Below are 19,113 nucleotides of genomic sequence, written 5' to 3'. Positions count from 1 at the left end.
ATTTTCAGGGAAGAAGTTGAGTAGTTTCTGAACCAACTGCCAAGTAGGTATTACAGCAATGAGATAAACAGTGCTCTGGGTTATTACAAAATGCACATGTTCACTGGGGAGACTTTCCCTAAGAAGGAAGAATTTGACTGATGGCTAGGAAGTAATCCATAGGTTAATAATATAACCAGTGTTTGTGGGGCTACCCACTAAAAGCTTGGCATGCCTCAGGCACCATGTTAAGTGGTAGATGGTGATTATTTCTTCCAGTCCTTATGAGACCAGGATAACATATCTTCTGCAGGCATGACTAAATGAGGTTAACTGATCATTTCCATAGTGTGTGTGTGTGTGTGTGTGTGTGTGTGTGTGTGTGTATCTAAGTCTGTTTGACTTCAGATCCATGGTCTTTACTGTTTCTTCCTCAGTTGAGAGTCTATATTAAGACATTATGGAGTACTTGAGGACTCTGTATGTAGAGTTAACCCTAGAAAAGCTTTGCATGAGCCACAGGAAGTTGCTTAACAAGTCTGTTGGATCAAAGTCCAGGTTTGACATTGGTGAGTTGCTCATGCTGAGAAAGACCTATTGTAATTAGAACCATTTCCATACTTATAGAAGATGGTTTGTGACACAATATCACATATATTAGTAAAACGCACCATATGGTGCTTAAAATCTAATTTATTCTTTGCTGATTTCAGATATGTATTTGAGGCATTCTAGCCATACTCATTCTTCTACTTTCAATTGTCTTCTTTTCACTGCCATGGAGACTTCATTCTCCCACCTAGTCCTCATAACACTTTGTTGTATTTTGTTGTTGTTTTCATTGTGTATATTGACTCTGTGAACCACTGTGTTTAACTAGGGTTGTCGGCCCAGACATGGACTTGGAGCTTTGCACTGGTGCATGCATAACTCACCAGTGACTACATCACTGAAGACAACGATGTCATCCCTCCCACATCTGTGTCTGAATGCTTATGGGTTTTTTCTTTAGAAAGCTCATGAAGGCATCTGTAGCTGCTATGAGTTTATTAGTGCCGAGGCCATGCCATGTCCATACAAACAGTATCAGGGCCCTCATCTCTGTTTTCTTATATTCTTGCATTGGAGTCTCCTTTCATTCTGTTACCTCTTCAGGAATTCCTGAGCCATGGAGGGACTGATGCAGGTATCCTGTTTAAAGCTGAATACTGATAAGGAACACCATTTATATTAGTTACTCCCAACATCTTAAATAGCTGTGGTTTCTCCATCAATAACCATTCATTGCAAAAAGAAAGTCCTTTGATCAAGACTGACTTAGGATTAGTCTACGGTTATAAACAAAAATATTAGGCTGTTTGACACTGTACCCATTTAGCAAAACAAATCTAATAGAACCACTCCTAAAGCATATGGGCTCCCTAGCCATTATCTAGGCTAATCTATAATGTGGGACTGTATCTTTCAGAGGAGGTCTCAGATTATTTCGAAAAGAAGTTGTTTAATCTCATAACAATTGTGCCACTGCTGTACCAGTAGGCACATCATGTCTGGAAACTAGGTATTGCAGCATCCAAGGTCCAAAGTTGGTAATGACTACAGCTAGCTTTTGAGACCCTACTGTCTACATAGAAATGCCCATATTATAAAAGCTAGAAAGTTTGGAGGAAGGTTCCAGTGAGCTCCAGGATGACTCATCTTTGTTCTTCAACCAAGAAAGGCACCACATACTTTTTCATTTTTTTAAATTGAATGCATGCATGCAGTGCTACTTTGATCAAATCCATCACCCACTCCCTACACACAGCTCTCTCCAGCACCCTGAATTAGTCACTTGTTACTGAGGTGATAAAATTCCATGACCAAAAAGCAACTTAAGAAAGTATTTGTGCATCTAGAGAGATAGATGTTCATAAAAACCCAGAAGTCATGGTGAAAGGAAAAGGAAGCTGAGAAGTCACATTTATTTCATCTGTCAACAGGAAATAGAGAGAGCAAGCAGGAAGCACAGTCACAATTACACATCAGGTATGGTTCGTTGCATAATACCTTCACAAGACAAAATTCCCATCCTAGGTGAAGTAGAAGATCTCTAGGTCCCACTCTTTTTTTTTATTAGATATTTTCTTCATTTACATTTCAAATGCTATCCCAAAAGTCCTCTATACCCTCCCCCACCCTGCTCCCCAACCTACCCACTCCTGCTTCCTGGCCCTGGCATTCCCCTTACTGGGGCATATGATCTTTGCAAGACCAAGAGCCTATCCTCCCATTGATGGCTGACTAGGCCATCCTCTGCTACATATGCAACTAGAGACACAAGCTCTGGGGGGGGGGGGGTACTGGTTAGTTCATATTGTTGTTCCTCCTATAGGGTTGCAAACCCCTTTAGCTCCTTAGGTAAGTACCTAGCTCCTTTCTCTAGCTCCTTCATTGGGGTAGACCCCACTCTTTACTGGAGAGCTATTGGTATAGATAGTTTCTGAAGCAGAGAGAGTCATTCCTTAATGAGGATGTGGCTACTGGTGGTTTTTCCATACTCCAGTGGATGTCACAACACCCATGCATATTTGGATAACCCTAACTGGATTTAGTAGGTTAAGAAAGAAATTGGGGACCCTGTGCTCCATCCATTGGATGACTGTGAGCATCTACTTCTGTATTTGCCAGGCACCCACAATGAAGGAGCTAGAGAAAGTACCCAAGGAGCTGAAGGGGTTTGCAGCCCTGTAGGAGGACCAACAATATGAACTTACCAGTACCCCCAGAGCTCCTGAGGACTAAACCACCAACAAAAGAAGACACATAGTGGGACTCATGTATCTAGCTGCATATGTAGCAGAGGATGGCCTAGTTGGCCATCAATGGGAGGAGAGGCCCTTGGTCTTGTAAAGGTTCTATGCCCCAGTATAAGGGAATGCTAGGGCCAAGATGCAGGAGTGGGTGGGTTGGGGAGCAGGGGGAGGGGGAAAAGGATAGGGGATTTTCAGAGAGGAAACTATAAAAGGGGATAACATTTAAAATGTAAATAAAGAAAATATCTAATTTTAAAAAGAGAAAAAAATTAAATTAACAAAATAAAATTTTAAAAATATGATCTGAATTAAAAAAAAAATGAAGCCAGGCTGGGCTTCTTGTTGCTATATCCTATGTGACATTCTCTTTCCTATTAATCCCTCTCCCCACCCCCCCCAAAAAAGACATGAATTTGGAAAAGGAGTCTTAGGGAAAACAGGAGGGAGTTGGCTGTAATAAATGGAACATAGATATGATAATTCCTGCAGTTATTCCTATTCACTTTTATTCTGTCGACCTCCATGTCATCTTCACTTTAGAACAGCTGCATCTAGTCCTACCAACTTTATCATTGGCTACACTGCTTTAGATCAACTGCCAATCATCTTTCAACTGGCCAATAGCAGTGACAGTCCCCTATAACCTACCATTTACTACATGGAGTTTTCATTTTGAAAACTACATCTACATCTAATTATAGCATCCTCCTGCTGAACATTTAGAAACATTTTCTCCAGCCTTTTATTACAGTGTTTCACTTGGCATGGCATCCACAATTAGAGAAAATATGTAGTTTATTGTGTAGACACTTAAGAGATTGAAAGTGGACCTATTAATGGTTATCCTGGGGCAATGATTAATGGGTTCTGCTTCCTTTTCTAGCCACATCCTTTTCCAACAGCACTTGAAGCATAAGCAATACCTCATAATCAACAAACAAATCCTACTTCAAAGGTCTTGAATCTGGACTGTATCCAGCCATATTTGCATAGACAGGTGTTACCTTGTGACATCACAGAAACTCTTTTGTGTTAACTCTTTGCAAAAGGAAGGAAAAAAAGAAAGCACAATCAACCAAAGAATTATAGAATCATTTGACAGAATATGGTAACATGGGTATAATGAAAGAAATGCATTGGTATAATGAAATGTAAAAACTGTCTATTATCCTTGGTTAGAGAAAGCTGTGAAGAGGGACAGGGAAGTTTGATAGAGGATAAAACAGAGGATACCTCAGACTCAGGCTCCCTATTTCCTAATTTAACACACAGCAGGTCTCAGGAGCACTGGGCAACAACACTTTCTAAGTTTGTACAGGGGATGCACCAGATAACAGATTTTTCACCAGGAATTGTGCTAAGTTGCTTGTCCTGTGTGAAGTTTATTCATGTTCCACATGAATGCTAGTTTAAACCTTCTGGGGAAAAGAAAAAAATCCAAAACTTCTCTTAATAGCTTTTTTTGAGAGTCATACAACCAAGACAATATATAAATGTCCATTTTGTACTTCTAAAAACAGGTGCAGCCTCTTCAAGAAAAAGAAAGTATGTCACAGACATGGAAAGAAAAGGAAAAGAAAAAACAATGAAAAAGAGCCTATAATGCAAATGCAAGCTTTTTACACAAACTCAATTTGATGCAATTAAAGCACCTATAAGAAACTGAATCAGGAAGCCAGTGTTCCTTCTGTCTGAACCACAAGAAGATTATACATTACCTACAATTTATGCAAAATTTATATTAGTGATACAAAACTTGAGAGAAAGATCTCCTTTATCTTACTTGATAGTTCAATTATTTACAGTCTTTCAAAATAAAGGAACTTATATTAATATTATGATGGCTACAAATGATTATGAATTAAAAGGTCATGAGCTCCAATAGAAACATATGTTACATGTATTATTAGTAATTTACAGATTGGGTAGATCCTTTCTCCAAGTGTACAGTCATATAAGTAGATTCAGGGGTCAGAAATGCTTATAGAGAAACCACTAAGTCATGAATTAAAGTTTAGAGAAAAATGAATGTTCACTCTAGCAGGAAGACATGTTTACACAGCAGCCAGTGAATGCTGGGCATGTGAACTAGGGCTCTGAGCTGGGGAGACATTTGTTTTGTATTGTGCTCATGTGGAATATTTCATTCCAGCCATCTACGAGCCCTCCTGTGAAGCATACAAACACCTTGGCCAGACATCAAATTACTACTGGATAGATCCTGATGGCAGTGGACCACTGGGGCCTCTAAAGGTTTATTGCAACATGACAGGTAACTATGTCACATTTATGTTTCATGAGGATGGCTTCTCTGTATGTTGAAAATAATAGTTCTCTGAGCTGTTTGTTGTTCTGGTGCTGTATTCTCATCACATCTAAGAAATTAAATATTGTTGGGCTTATTAGGCAAAAATGCTGAAATGTATACCATGAAAACCTATGACACTGAAATTTTTTTCTATTAGATATTTTCTTCATTTACATTTCAAATACTATCCCAAAAGTCCCCTATACCCTCCCTCCCGCCCCAGCCCTGCTCCCCAACCCACCCACTCCTGCTTCCTGGCCCTGGCATTCCCCTGTACTGAGGCATATGATCTTCACAAGACCAAGACCCTCTCCTCCCATTGAGGGCCAACTAGGCCATCCTCTGCTACATATGCAACTAGAGACAAAAGCTCTGCGGGGTACTGGTTAGTTCATATTGTTGTTCCTCCTATAGGGTTGCAGACCCCTTTAGCTCCTTGGATATTTTCTCTAGCTCCTTCATTAGGGGCCCTGTGTTCCATCCAATAGATGACTGTGAACATCCACTTCTGTATTTGCCAGGCACTGGCATAGCCTCACGAGAGAGCTATATCAGGGTCCTGTCAGCAAAATCTTGCTGGCATATGCAATATTGTTTGGGTTTGGTGGTTGTTTATGGGATGGATTCCCAGTAGGGCAGTCTCTGGATGGTCCTTCCTTCTGTCTCAGCTCTGAACTTTGTCTCTGTAACTCCTTCCATGGGTATTTTGTTCCCCATTCTAAGAAGTAATGAAGTATCCACACTTTGGTCTTCCTTCTTCTTGAGTTTCATGTGTTTTGCAAATTGTATCTTGGGTATTCTAAGTTCCTAGGCTAATATACGCTTATCAGTGAGTGCATACCATGTGTGTTCTTTTGTGATTGTGGTACCTCACTCAGGATGATATCCTCCAGATCCATCCATTTGCCTAAGAATTTCATAAATTTATTGTTTTTAATAGCTGAGTAGTACTCCATTGTATAAATGTACCACATTTTCTGTATCCATTCCTCTGTTGAGGGATATAAGGACACATGCTCCACTATGTTCATAGCAGCCTTATTTATAATAGCCAGAAGCTAAAAATAACCCAGACACTGTAATTTCTTAAAAGTTTACCATTTAGAACCTGAGAAACAGCTCAGTATTTAAAACCAATTGCTGCTTTCCTAAAGGACCTGGGTTCATTTCCCAGCACTCACAAGGAAATTTACAACCATCTGTAACTCCAGGACCTAGGGGTATGATGCCCTCTTTGACTCCCATAGGTACTATACATATATATATATATATATATATATATATATATATATACATATATATATATGCATATTTGCAGGCAAACACCCACATAAGTAAATATTTTAAAATAGTTTTACTTTGAGTTAAACTATGAATATAGTTAATACTTTTAAGAAAAAAAATCAATATGTAAAAAAAAAACCAGGAAAGTAAAACTGCATAATTGAAGTCCACAAAAGAAGTAACATGTGAAGTTACCACCCTAGGCTGGATACAAGTGGTATCACTGCCCAGTCTCTGCCTGATTATATCTGGGGAAGGCTTACCAGCGACTCCTGATTGTCCTCTGTTCTCCATAGAAGGGTAACTTCTGTGTACTCAAATCCCTTTCTGGCAATTGCAAAGATTACACAAAGCTTTCATGAAATTTATTTAGGAAGAGATTCTGTTTTTTCTTCAATTCCATATTAAATTTCAGGCCAGTGAAATGAGCTTGTGGTTTCTTGCAAACTCCCAAAGTTGTGTATATGATGCACAACTCTCTAAGATTGGAGTGAAATTTCTAACAGATTGTCATCATATTTCAGTCGGAAAAATCCAGATAGGGCTTTGAGCCATCACCATTACTAGTTCCAGGAGATGACTAGCATTTGGTGTGAACTGAGATGTAGAATGTTGAATGATAAAGGCAATGGAATGGTCTTCATAGTGGTATGATGATGGATGCATGAAACTTCCCTAGCATCCTGCTAGGTATTATCAGTTCTTCATGCCAATAACTGGATTTGAGTTCCATTAGTCACCAGTTATGTAATCATAGGCACCTAAACTAACTTGGTTAAATTCACTAGGTTTTCATATGTTTTATTACCAAGTGGACTAGTAACTGCCTACAAGTAGCATTATTGTACAAATAAAGTAGTAGAATGCACAGGTAAGTTTCAGCATATCGGGTAAATAAGAAAATGACTAGATAAGGTACTCATACTTCTTGAAGTTACAAGAGCTAAGTAATTTGCTCATATTATTCTAAAAAGAGTCTACTGAAATATGTTTGAAGCCAATAATTTTAGATCTATGTTTCAGAATCATTAATGGGGTTCTGTGTGTCATTTATTTCCAAGCAAGTGCATTGTCTCCACCTCTAAAGGTTTCATTAAGTCTCAAGTGGAAATAGGATTCTGTGGCTAAAACTCAAAACTTTAAACACCACCATGGGCAGGGAGAACTCAGTAGAGAACTTACTGCAGTATCGCAAAGTCAGGCATGGTGCAGAATGCCAGGGGAAATGGCAAGGGCTGGACAAGACTTCAGGGTAGAAGCCATGCATAGAAGACTGTAAAGATATCTAGTCTCCCCTAAGTTTCTCCCTCCCCCAAGAACTCTGGTATGCACTAGGGAGAGATTACCTCACAGAGAAATTTAGCTAGTTATTTTGATCGTTAACTTTCCTAGTGTCCTCTGACCAGCTCTTGCTGAACTTTATTTTAATCTTACCAGAACGTGAGTACAGCTTGTGAGAAATTTATGTTTCTTGATCCTGATTTATCTAATAAGTTAATAGCCCAATGAGTTTAAGTATTAACCTAAGACATTCTGGCCAAGATGTCACTTCAGTTGGTTTCCAACTGCATTTAGAAAGAGAAACTTCAAAAACAAAAGCATGAGACTTACTGCCTGCATGCATAAAATGAAGGGCTGGTTTAATCTGGAGAAAGATGCTTTTCTGTGCATTGAAGCACAATGTGCATGAAAGCTGCAAATTCCATCTTACCCATATCTTCTTGATAGAACCATAAGGATGCAACCCATAAATCCTGGCACCGTCTGGGCAGTAAGAACAATACAACTTAATGCATTCAGGATAGTTTTCTCCTATCCAAGATAGTTATGAACATTGGTATGTCCAAGAACCCTTGAAGAATCTTGTCTTACAGTTTTTGAGCATGCCAAATAACTCCAAGAAGATCATTTAGCTCTTTGTCACTTATCAACAATTCTGGAAATAAAATGTTCTATATGGAATAGCCATCATCAAAGCATAATACCATGAAGGCTGGCTTGAACTGTTCCTATTGAAGAAAGGTTGTAAGGGCAAGGGAGCTATGGCAGGCTGAGATAGCCTATAAAAATCCAGATATATCACTCCATGACTTGAGAAATTTGTTCCTGCTACAGAAACCTAAAGGAATAAAAGGAGATAAGGTACTAAAAAGGTGAGGAAAGAAAAGAGACCCACAAATCAATGTCCCAAGAACTAAACGCCTAGTGGGTTAGTGAGCCTGAAAGTCAGGCTGATAGATAGAGGGATAGACAGAACACATAGCAAATAAGTTTGACTGTATAGCATGTAAGTGTGTGCTCATAAATGCACATATGCATACAGACACACAGTAGGAAAAAAATGAAAGAAAAGTATTTGACAGTATTTGGACAACAGTGGGATACCCCTGTAGAGAGTGAAGTGACAGTTGAGATTTAGAGGATGACTTAAGTATGGAGAACTCTAGAAATATTTTCAATCACTATGAAGTACATGCTGGATATGGTACTATAATAGAAGTGTGGCAAATAATAGCTGCTAGGACTCTGAAAGTAAGGTTTATCTAAAGGTTTGAAGATCCTGCACCGATATGTTGAAGAAGCCATTTATTGACCTACACCCCTTACAAATTAGAGAGGGTCCTTAATGACAGAACCTTTCAAGAGCTGCAGAGTTGCCAGGAAGAAGTGATGTTTTTAGTAAATCCCTTCCAAAAGAACTTGCTGTTTTGTTTACCTTGGGATTTTATTCAAATTCATGTTGTATATAATCCTCTTTGAGGCAGTGTCTCTTGGCCATTGGATTAACCAGTTTGCCTGACCTACAAGCATCTAGAGGCCTACTGGGAATACAGGTGACTATGCTGTTGGGTCCAGCTTTTCTAGAGATTTGAAGGCAGGTTTTCAGGGTTGCACCAGGCTTTCACTCACTGAACCATCTCCTCAAACCCAAAAAAATATTTTGAGTAAAAAGCATCTATGATCTGGTACATGACTCTGTACAACTACTAGATGTACATGAGTTTAAAAGTCCAAATAAAAAAAAAAACACCTCTTGCATTCTTCATACCAATGGTTTTGTAGTTTTATCAGAAAGCCATTAAGCTTGTTTACATAATTTGTGCTTTATAAAGCCCTGGGATTTAGCCGATCAAATTCTATTAAGCTCTATAATGGTAAAAGTTGTTCATGTCTTTTAAATCTAATATTTATAGAGAGCTCCCTGCTCATATTCCTAAGCTCTGGTACTGGGTAATATTATTTTCTTTATCTTTATTGTGCTTCTCACATATTTCAATTGTACAAAATGTGGGCAGTGGGTGACAAATCACTGGGGTAACAGACATGTGTCCTAGTGACAAGTGTCATGAACCTATGTATGCACCTCACCTCAAACCCCACACCGTTCTTTTCCATGGTACTTACTTCCTCAGCAGCTCACAGTTGTGCCACCTCGGCATGACTATTCTCTGTGATTGACAGAGATGAGTTGGGTGCACTGTGCACACCCCAAGCAGACTGCAGAGCCAGGAGTTCACTAGAGTTCTCATTTCCTCTGAGGTTTAGAATTTTCTTAGAAATTCTTTCAAATTTCTAGGATAGTTGGTTCTTCATGATTTTAAGGCCCATGGTTCTATTTTCTTCATGGTCATTGGTCATGGATTGCTTGGAGCCCAGCAGGAACTTCAATCTGCAGACCCTCCACTAGAGCATACCTAGTCAGGTCATCCTTGAACAGTACAGTTATCCACTTGATTTACTCTAACAGCCAATTTTATCTGCAACCCCTTCACCTGGACTATGTCTAGCAACCAGGCCTCAGAGTGTATTGTATATATGTAGAGTCGTACCATCTCCCTTTAGAGAGAGGGCATCCTGCAGGGCACACCCACCAAGTGGTAGTACTCCCAAAGGCCTCTGAACTCTGGCTACATATGTTTCCCTGTGTACTGTTCCTAACTCTAAAACATACACTCCTTCCCATGTGTGGCACATACTGCCACATTTATCATATAAAGTATTGTGTATTGTTTATAGTTTTCTGGTTTTGTAATCTTAGCACGTTCCTCAATAAAAGAAAGTTAGATTATACATAAAATAACGGTTAAAATTAATAGTTGGAAAGAACTGACATACTGGGAAATATATGATAAGGAATTTTACATTTTATACTTTACTAATAGGTAGGGAAGTAGGTAGGGAGGTAGGTAGGTGAGAGAGAGAGAGAGAGAGAGAGAGAGAGAGAGAGAGAGAGAGAGAGAGAGAGAGAGAGAGATTAAGGACAAATAAAATGTTAGAACATTTTAAAAACATAATACATAAATCTTGTAGTGACTCAGAAGACCATGAGATAGTTAAAATTACAATTATGGTCTTGTTTTTATAATTAAAGCTTAGAAACGTTAAGTCTCAAGTCACTTACAATGTCAGTCACTGATCCTGACAGTTAAGCTAGGCTTATGTGCTTAGAAATAGCCTCTAGTTAAATGTCAGTGAGTGTGTGTGTGTGTGTGTGTGTGTGTGTGTGTGTGCCCACGCAAGTTCATATCTATAGATAGTTCATACACACACACACACACTCACACATCAGTGTTTACTTCAGCTCTGTGGTAAAATCTGCAAATGTTTTCTGAAATGAGCGTTTCTTATTAGCATCTCTTCTTCTTCTTCATCATCATCATCATCAAAACTTCCTAACTCATTTTCTATGGCTTGAACAGTATGTTGACTATAAACTATTTACTTCTTAATTGTCTCACTAATGCCTTGGGGTTTTTAATCAGAGAACACATTTAAATGAAATCAGCACAGAAACAATGAAGTAATAGTTACCAGTTTCAATTCATAATTAATCTAGAAGTACATTCCCTTGCATAATTTTCTGATGCCATTCTAAGGTAACTCATACACTCACTGACATCAAATGACCTCTCTATACCTGGAGCAGACCACCACTGTAGATTTTCCCTTGACCATATCTGTACCTACTCACCACAGAATCTCTTGTTTTTACATTTCTTAAGATGCTATCCCAACACTTAAGATAATTTAAATATAATCCCCAATACTTGGCTGATTTTTCAGTGAGTTGTCTTAAACAGGGCTGGATACCAGCTGGCTTGAAAGTGTGATAGGATGAAATGGAGTTGTGTTGACATTGTCTAGATTTAATATAACAGTAGTCCTTGCCTTTCCCTGATGGAAAGGAAATAGCTAGAAATAAGGATACAAAGATCACCTGTTCTGTGTGGTGCTTCAGGAGCTCTTAACCCCTTCATGCTCCTGTATTTTCCTTTCCCTATCCCCACCCTGCCACTGTGTGTGTATGTGTATGTGTATGTGTATGTGTATGTGTATGTGTATGTGTATGTGTATGTGTATGTGTATGTGTATGTGTATGTGTATGTGTATGTGTATGTGTATGTGTATGTGTATGTGTTTGTGTTGAATATAAGCCTCATATCCTGACTTCTTCCATTTTATTTCCCTCACTCTCTCCTGTTTCTATCCAAGGCACTTTATTTCCTTTTCTATCTCCTAACCTGGTTTGCCTCCTCTATAGTTAACCTAAGCGTGGATCCACTCTGTTCTCTGTTCTGTCTTCCCTCAGCCACGTCTCCTCCTCTTTGTCGACCTCTCACAAGCTGTCTTTGTTATAAACCTTTGTAATCACTCAGCAACTCCTGCCTCTCACGTTCAGCTATTTCAGTTCCTCACAATCAGTATAAATCTTTGAATTCAATTCTGTTCATACAGCTTCAATTGAAAATCTTGGAAGCAACTCACTGATCAAACCCAGCCGAGGAAGGACTCTCCTTCTGACTGATTACCACTCTCATGGAACACTTTCTTTCAGATTCTCACTTATTCTATACATGGCTTCCACCTGCCAGGCTTTCTTTGAAATCTCTTCTTCATTGTATGTCAGTCATGGTGATAGGTTAATACTACAAAAGTTCTCGAATGGTTTTCAAACTTCCAGTCAAGAAAGGCAGAGCAAAACTATAAAAGGTAATCTGGGGCTCCTGCCATAGGCTAGATAGTGTAAAAACAAGGTCATGTAGATTTGGACTCTGTGGGAGCCTCTAAAATGGAACCAAGATGGAAATTAAACTGTATTGGAATACTTTCACATAACATGACCACACAATATTTTAAATGCATACTGTTTTATGCTGTTTCTTCATTCAAAATCTTAGGATGTCCTCCCATTGTCATAGCTGGATGACTGTTTCATTACCTCTGATGTTTGGAGCTTCAATCTCTTGTCCAGTCCACAGCAATCAACTTTTAAATGGAGTGAATTAAATGGATTATAAAAACAAAATAGATCCTGAGAAATGCAATTAAGACCAGCTCATTCTTTTGTTATCACAGAAACCCAAAGTCTTCAGAAGTAAGCTCATACTTTTAAACCAGACATTTCTCGCTCCCAGCTAAACAGCAACAATGGCGAGGTTTCTTTCCTTCTGGGTTCTGGGTTTTTCAGTTTTACAGGTCACCTTGCATTCTTTCTGAGTTAGCCAAGCTTCATAAGAGATGACCTTTTACATTTTTTGGAGAGAACCTTAATATAGATGCTGATATCTGCTCCAATGTTGTGTCTAATTTCTGGAATCAGGAAAGTTGAATAATGTGACACTTGCCATTTAAGTATTTGCTGTTTATTTGTCTTATCAATGATCAAAAAGGAAACTTTGGACAAGGTGTCCCTGCATATAAGGTTGTGGAAATAATGCTTGTTATATTTGTGTATATATGAGTTCATTAGGACAGATTCTCTTTATGTAATTATTAGTCATAATTCTATGTATATCATAACAATCAAAATCAATATTAAAGGCCAAGGTAGTCATGTCTCCTTACCACAGATAATAAAATCTAAAAACAAACCACTCTTTACAAATCTGTCTTAAAAACCTACCTTATCCTGTCATCATTGCCCGTGCTGCATCTAAACTCACTTTCTGTTGCCCTTGCTTCAGAGTTAGCTAACACACCATGGTTGTAAAGCTGAAGTGGCTCTTGTAAGAAATGGAATAGGACATTGTCCAGGCATAGCAAATAGAGAATAGCATTTTGTATGTTCTGTTCTCAGGTTTCCAGACTAGAAATTAATGGTGGGTGTCTGCAAGCCTTTCACCTTTCTCCATGACAAACTGCTCTCTCTATCGAGCACAGGCCATCAACAAGTAATTTTCATTTCTTCATTCTCCCCATTTTGGAAACCATGCTTCCCATTTCTTATGTCCTGATTTTGCTTCCTGCTTTGTAAATGGCATTTCTTGTAATCACTTCTTGGTCCTTTAATAAGACATTCCCTTTTCTTTGAAACTAAGAAAAAGCATCCCTTTACCATAATGTCACTGTGATGGGTAATGTTCATTATCTACTTAACAAGCTCTAAAATCATCTAGGAGACAAGCCTTCAGACAAATCTGTGAGGGATTATCTAGGCTAGGTTAGTCTCTTGGGATTGTCTTCATTAGATTAACTCATGTGACAATACCAACCCATGATGGGTAGCACAGTTCTCTGGGTTGGGATCTTGGACTGTGTAGAAAAAAATTATGAAGTTATCTAAGCACAAGGAGTCAGTCAGTACTATCTGCTTCCTGACTGTGAAGGCAATGAGCCCAATGCATCAAGTACCTGCTGCTCTAACTTCAACACCATGGTGGATGATGACCTTGAACTCTAGACTGAATTAAACCCTCTGTCTCCTAAGTTCCTTTTGTCAGAATATTTTGCTATAACAACAAGAAAGGTAACTGAGATAGACACCAACTTCATGATAGTATGTCTTACAGTAGGCTCATTCTCATCTGTTTACTAAGTGTTAACCTTCACACAGGCAACTCCTAGAATTTTTTTTTTCTTTTTCTGCTCAGGATGTTATCTCAGGATATTTCTGTTTTTTTTTTTTCCTCTAACTTTCTAAATTGTAATTTTTAAGTCATAGTTACCTTTTGGAAAAGTTCCCTTTGATTAGTCTTCTATTGATTCCTTAGAAATGTAAAACTTAGAGGCAGGTGGATTTCTGAGTGTGAGGGCAACCTGGTCTACAGAGTGAGTTCCAGGACAGCCAGGGCTACACAGAGAAACCCTGCCTCAAAAAAACAAAACAAAACAACAAAAACAAACAAACAAAAAACAAAACCAACAAACCAAAGAAATGTAAAACTTTTTTATTCTATCCCAAGGATAACAAATATATTTTCTCTTATTTCTTCTTCTATGGTTTGCTTAAAGTTCCTTTTGTTGTTGTTCTTTTTGTTTGTTTGTTTCTTGTGGTTTTCAGTACTTTCTTTGGATTCTTGGAATTATTGGCTATGTGTAATTATTAATAGGTCTTGTATTAACGTCTTGCTGACTTTGAACATCACTCCACGTTAGAGTGGCCCACATCCTGGTCTGCCTGGGACATAATTATTTAGCTGTGATATCATTGTTAATAGCTCTCTATTTTTCTATTAATTGTATCTCTGGATCATGTAGTACTTGATCACCTCCCTCTAGGAGCCCTCTTTAAGGGCTCAAATGTTCCTTTCACAGGGGTTGCCTAAAGCACAGATATTGCATTACGACTCATAACAGTATCAAAAATCCAGCTATGAAGTAGCAACAAAAGTAATTTTATGCTTAGCGGTCACAATAACATGAGAAACAGTTTCAAAGGATCCCAACATTAGGAAGCTAAAGAACCCCTGTTCTAGAAGAAGATGAGTTAAGAACTCTTTAGACTTCCTCACTTGCTCTTAATTTATTTAAGTCTTTTATGTAGACCAGACACTCCAGGCATGTTTCTTATCAATTTTGGGGAACATAAGCAACAGGATTTAGTTTGAGTAAGGATAGTCCCCATCCTATGTTTCATTTCTACTACTGAATGTGCCCTGTCCTTCTCCAAGCAAAAATATTTGGAGAGAAAAATACTTCTGTTATTTCCCCGAGAAATCAAACACAGTCCATTAACCCATAAGGTCTAGGGCTGGCATCTCTAATCTACCAAGCAAACATGATCCATTTCTTTTCATTGCATTCATTCTTGAACCTGTGAAGTATTACATGAGTCATTCTTAAATCTACCAACTATTCTATACAGGTAAGTTTCATTGTCTCTTAGCTTTGCAAAATGACAAGCAATCATTCAATATCATTAGATCTTGTTAGCATGAACCCATTTGCTCTCTATTCTCCAAAATTATTACCACTATTATACTGTCATCTCTGGTTCCCAATACTTTATGAGAGATATGTCCATATATATATGCATATGTGTGTACATTACATGAATATATGTTTATATGAATACACATGTTTAGGTGAACATGTGTTCATGCATATAATTTACACATATATTCAAGCACTAGTCAAGATTTCAGGGAAAAAAACAACCAAACAAATGTCAGTATTTCTTCACTATTATACTCCTCCCAATCTTTGTATTATTGCATTGATGGTTTTCTACTTTGGTCTTTTCTATTGAATGATACAATATCTCATTTGATTTTCGAGGCATGCCAGAAACTCACTATGTTAACTAATGTCAATCCTCCTGCTTCAGCTTCCTGAATACAGGGATTATAGATGTGAACCACCACACCCAGGTTCAGTTTTAATCATATAATATATAACCAAACAGCTTTTTAAAAATTACATTTGGGGATGGAGATAAATCAGCAGTTAAAGGCAATTGCTGAGCCTGGATTCACAACATCTCTAATTCCATTTCTAGGGGACAACATCCTCTTCTGAGCTCTTCTGGCAACAGAAATGCACCTACATACAAATGGCGCATCAATAAACACACAAGTACACAGATAAGAGAAATACACACACATATACATTTTAAAGTGTATTATAATCTCCCAAATTTTCTACAATTAGTAAGTTTTACATTTAGTCAATAGAAGTTGTAATTCTTGAGTTATTTATTATTGCCTTGGTGAGGAAACTATAACTTTTTATATATAGTATTTGAACACTAAACTCATAATTTGCCTATACAATTTATTTTAGTCTAAAACTTTTTACATTCTCTGTCCTACTTGTACTGTTTGTATTTGTACTTGAGTAGCCCTGGTTTTTTGTTTGGGTATGTTTGTTTGTTTTAATTTTTTAGAAAATAGAGAAACATTTTAGAAACACTGCAATCATGAAATACAAATTCATGAGAATATTTTATAATATAAATATATTATTGTATAATACAAATGTATCCTTCAGTTAGCTTATGTGAACATTGGTAATCTGTTTTATCAGCAAAATTACAAATTCCATTATACAGTTAGCAACTACATTTATCTGTGCTATCAAACATGAGGGTTTGAGTAGCAATAGATAGAATGTAAATTCCCAGTAAGTATCAACTCTGAACCAACCTCTTATAGAGTATGTATTTGTGTTTGGGGTTATTAAACAGCCTATACCAACCAATACAATCTGTTGCTATACCTACTATCATATCAAACCCTTCTTGTGAATTATTTTTTAAGTAACTTACAATCATATTGCTATATGAATTGATAAGCTACATTATCATTGTCTGATCAGCTATCTATAAAAATAATATTGACATAAAGTACCAAGTTTGTAAATTATATGTAAAGGCTGGTATATGGAGCTGGTATATCAACTGACTATGGTAGAACACCACAGACTTACATCCTGAAAGTAGCATCCTGAAAGCAGCTATCACTGATGTTTTTATTTATTAATCATGTCAATGCTAAACCACACCTGATGGTAACTGTAGTTCCAGGACCATCTTGAATGAGTTTCCTGTATCTTTCTTTTGCTGTTTTCTTCTATTGCATGCCCTTATTCCTATAGTATATCACTTTTCTTCTTGCTGTAATAATACATGCCTGAAATAACTTCAGGGAGGAAGCTTTTCTTTGTGTTCACCATTTCTGATGATGCAATTCACCATGTGGTGGGAATGGGGGGGAAGAAATGGCAAATGGAGTGACTTGGTCTATGACTAGGAACTTGGGCTATGACTTGCTCATATATAGTAGACCAGGAAATAGAGACCTCTGGCTGGAAGTGAAAGTTAAATCTTCAAAACCTTGTGTTCAGTGATCCAATTTCTCCAGGCATGCCTTTCACCCTATACGGTACCAGAACCTCCAAAAACAGTCCTTCCAGTGAGGGACCAAGTGTTAAAAGACATTAGCCTGGGTGAAAAATATCTCACATTCAAACCATAATTTCATAAAACCTTCTTTCAGTGTTGTCCATGGGAGTGATGTGAGATCTGATTTGACTCTTGACTCTAACATTGTAATCTAATCTATTTCCTCCCCTAGTGGTATTTCCATTTCATGAAATAACACAAAATAATGAAAACATAGAGATAGTACTTTAAGACAAAGCACCGACAACTGTTTTTCAATCTTCTCCATCCATAGCTCTATTTTCTATATACACATAAAATAATAGCCTTTGTGTCTCCCATTGAAAGTTTTTCTTTTACATTGCTGAACTGAAAAAACAGTTCTATTTTTCTTTGACTATTTTATGCAAGCATCTACTTTGTAACAAGTCTTTTATCTTTCCTTTCTAATTATTCCATACCTTAAACAACTGCTGGGGAGAAATGAGATCAGAGAACATTCTCAATATGAATATGTCATAGAAACAAAGTATAAAAGAACACAGTGAGATGTTCTTCCCTATTGAAGAGGAATTGCCTGTGGGCAGCTTTGGTTACATGGACTCTACTCTCCTCAAATTCTCTGCTCTCTGAAAATGTCTAGGTTGTGCTTATTAAAATATTTAGTGTTCCCAATGCAATATTCATTTCTATTATTTTGAAAACCTGATCTTTGTTCCTATTGATATTTCAAAGCACAACACTCTGATTTTCTATATAATAGCTGACTATTTTCTCCACTGTATAAACCTTACATTTTGTCTGTGTGTAATTAAGGGTGAGCAAGAACCACTTAGCCAGACTTAGCCAGAAGCCTCTCTAAATGCTGTAATTTGCTTATCTATATGATTACCATTTTGTTTGTGATTATTTTGAGCTTACTTGTTATTTTTGATTGTTGCTGGCATTTAAAGTAGGACAATAGCTAGTTTCTTAAAGAATAATTCAAAAGAAGTTAAATTTTGAAATTTGTTATTAAAATCACTAACATTTTCTCTGTCTCATTAAAGCCCTAGGCAGAAATCCCATGAAGCATCTAGAGGTATCATCATGGCTCCTCAGAGGAGTATTCAAATCACAACTGTAATGCTATTAAATTGTGTTGATCGGCTTGTCTTCAGCTCTGCAGGCATGGTTTCAGTTAGACTTCTCTCATGACCATAAAATGGTGGTGTAGATAAAAAGAGGAAGGATTTAACATTTGAAACCATTTCAATACACCACAGCTTTCTTCCAATGTCCTTATGTAAGGATGTGTTAATAGACTACAAGTCTATTTTAAAGGACTATGATTATAATACTCTTGTTTTAAATGAGATTAATTTTATGTGTCATAGTGGGAGATAATTTAATGTATAAATTATTCCTAAAACATGAAAATTATAGAAGTTATATAAGCATGTCAAAATTATATTTTTCTTACGAAAATCACAAAAGAAGCCATTTAAGAACTTAAAACTGTATATCAAAAACCTATTATTTGGACTGATGAGAATGCTCAGTGGTTAATAGCACTGGTTGTTCTTTCAAAGGACCCTAGTTTGATTTTCATCACTCACATGCAACTCACAGCCATCTGTAACTCCAATCCCAGAGGCTCTGTTGAC

At 37.4% G+C, this 19,113-nt stretch overlaps 1 protein-coding gene across 1 annotated transcript in view; it reads left to right on the top strand.

The window, feature by feature from the left end:
* The window catches only part of Cntnap2 (contactin associated protein 2), a 2,252,040-nt gene that overhangs the window by 1,352,196 nt on the left and 880,731 nt on the right, over positions 1-19,113 (top strand). Inside the window, exon 12 of the mRNA XM_085840650.1 lies at positions 4,927-5,046. Within this exon, the coding sequence (XP_085696776.1) occupies positions 4,927-5,046 (120 nt within the window). The remainder of the gene's footprint in view (positions 1-4,926; positions 5,047-19,113) is intronic.

Source organism: Mus caroli, unplaced genomic scaffold, assembly GCF_978045245.1.
Source record: "Mus caroli unplaced genomic scaffold, Mus_caroli_1 scaffold_7, whole genome shotgun sequence".
Lineage (NCBI taxonomy): Eukaryota > Metazoa > Chordata > Mammalia > Rodentia > Muridae > Mus > Mus caroli.
The sequence above is the reverse complement of the archived record's forward strand: the minus strand, read 5'-3'. Positions and strand labels throughout refer to the sequence as shown.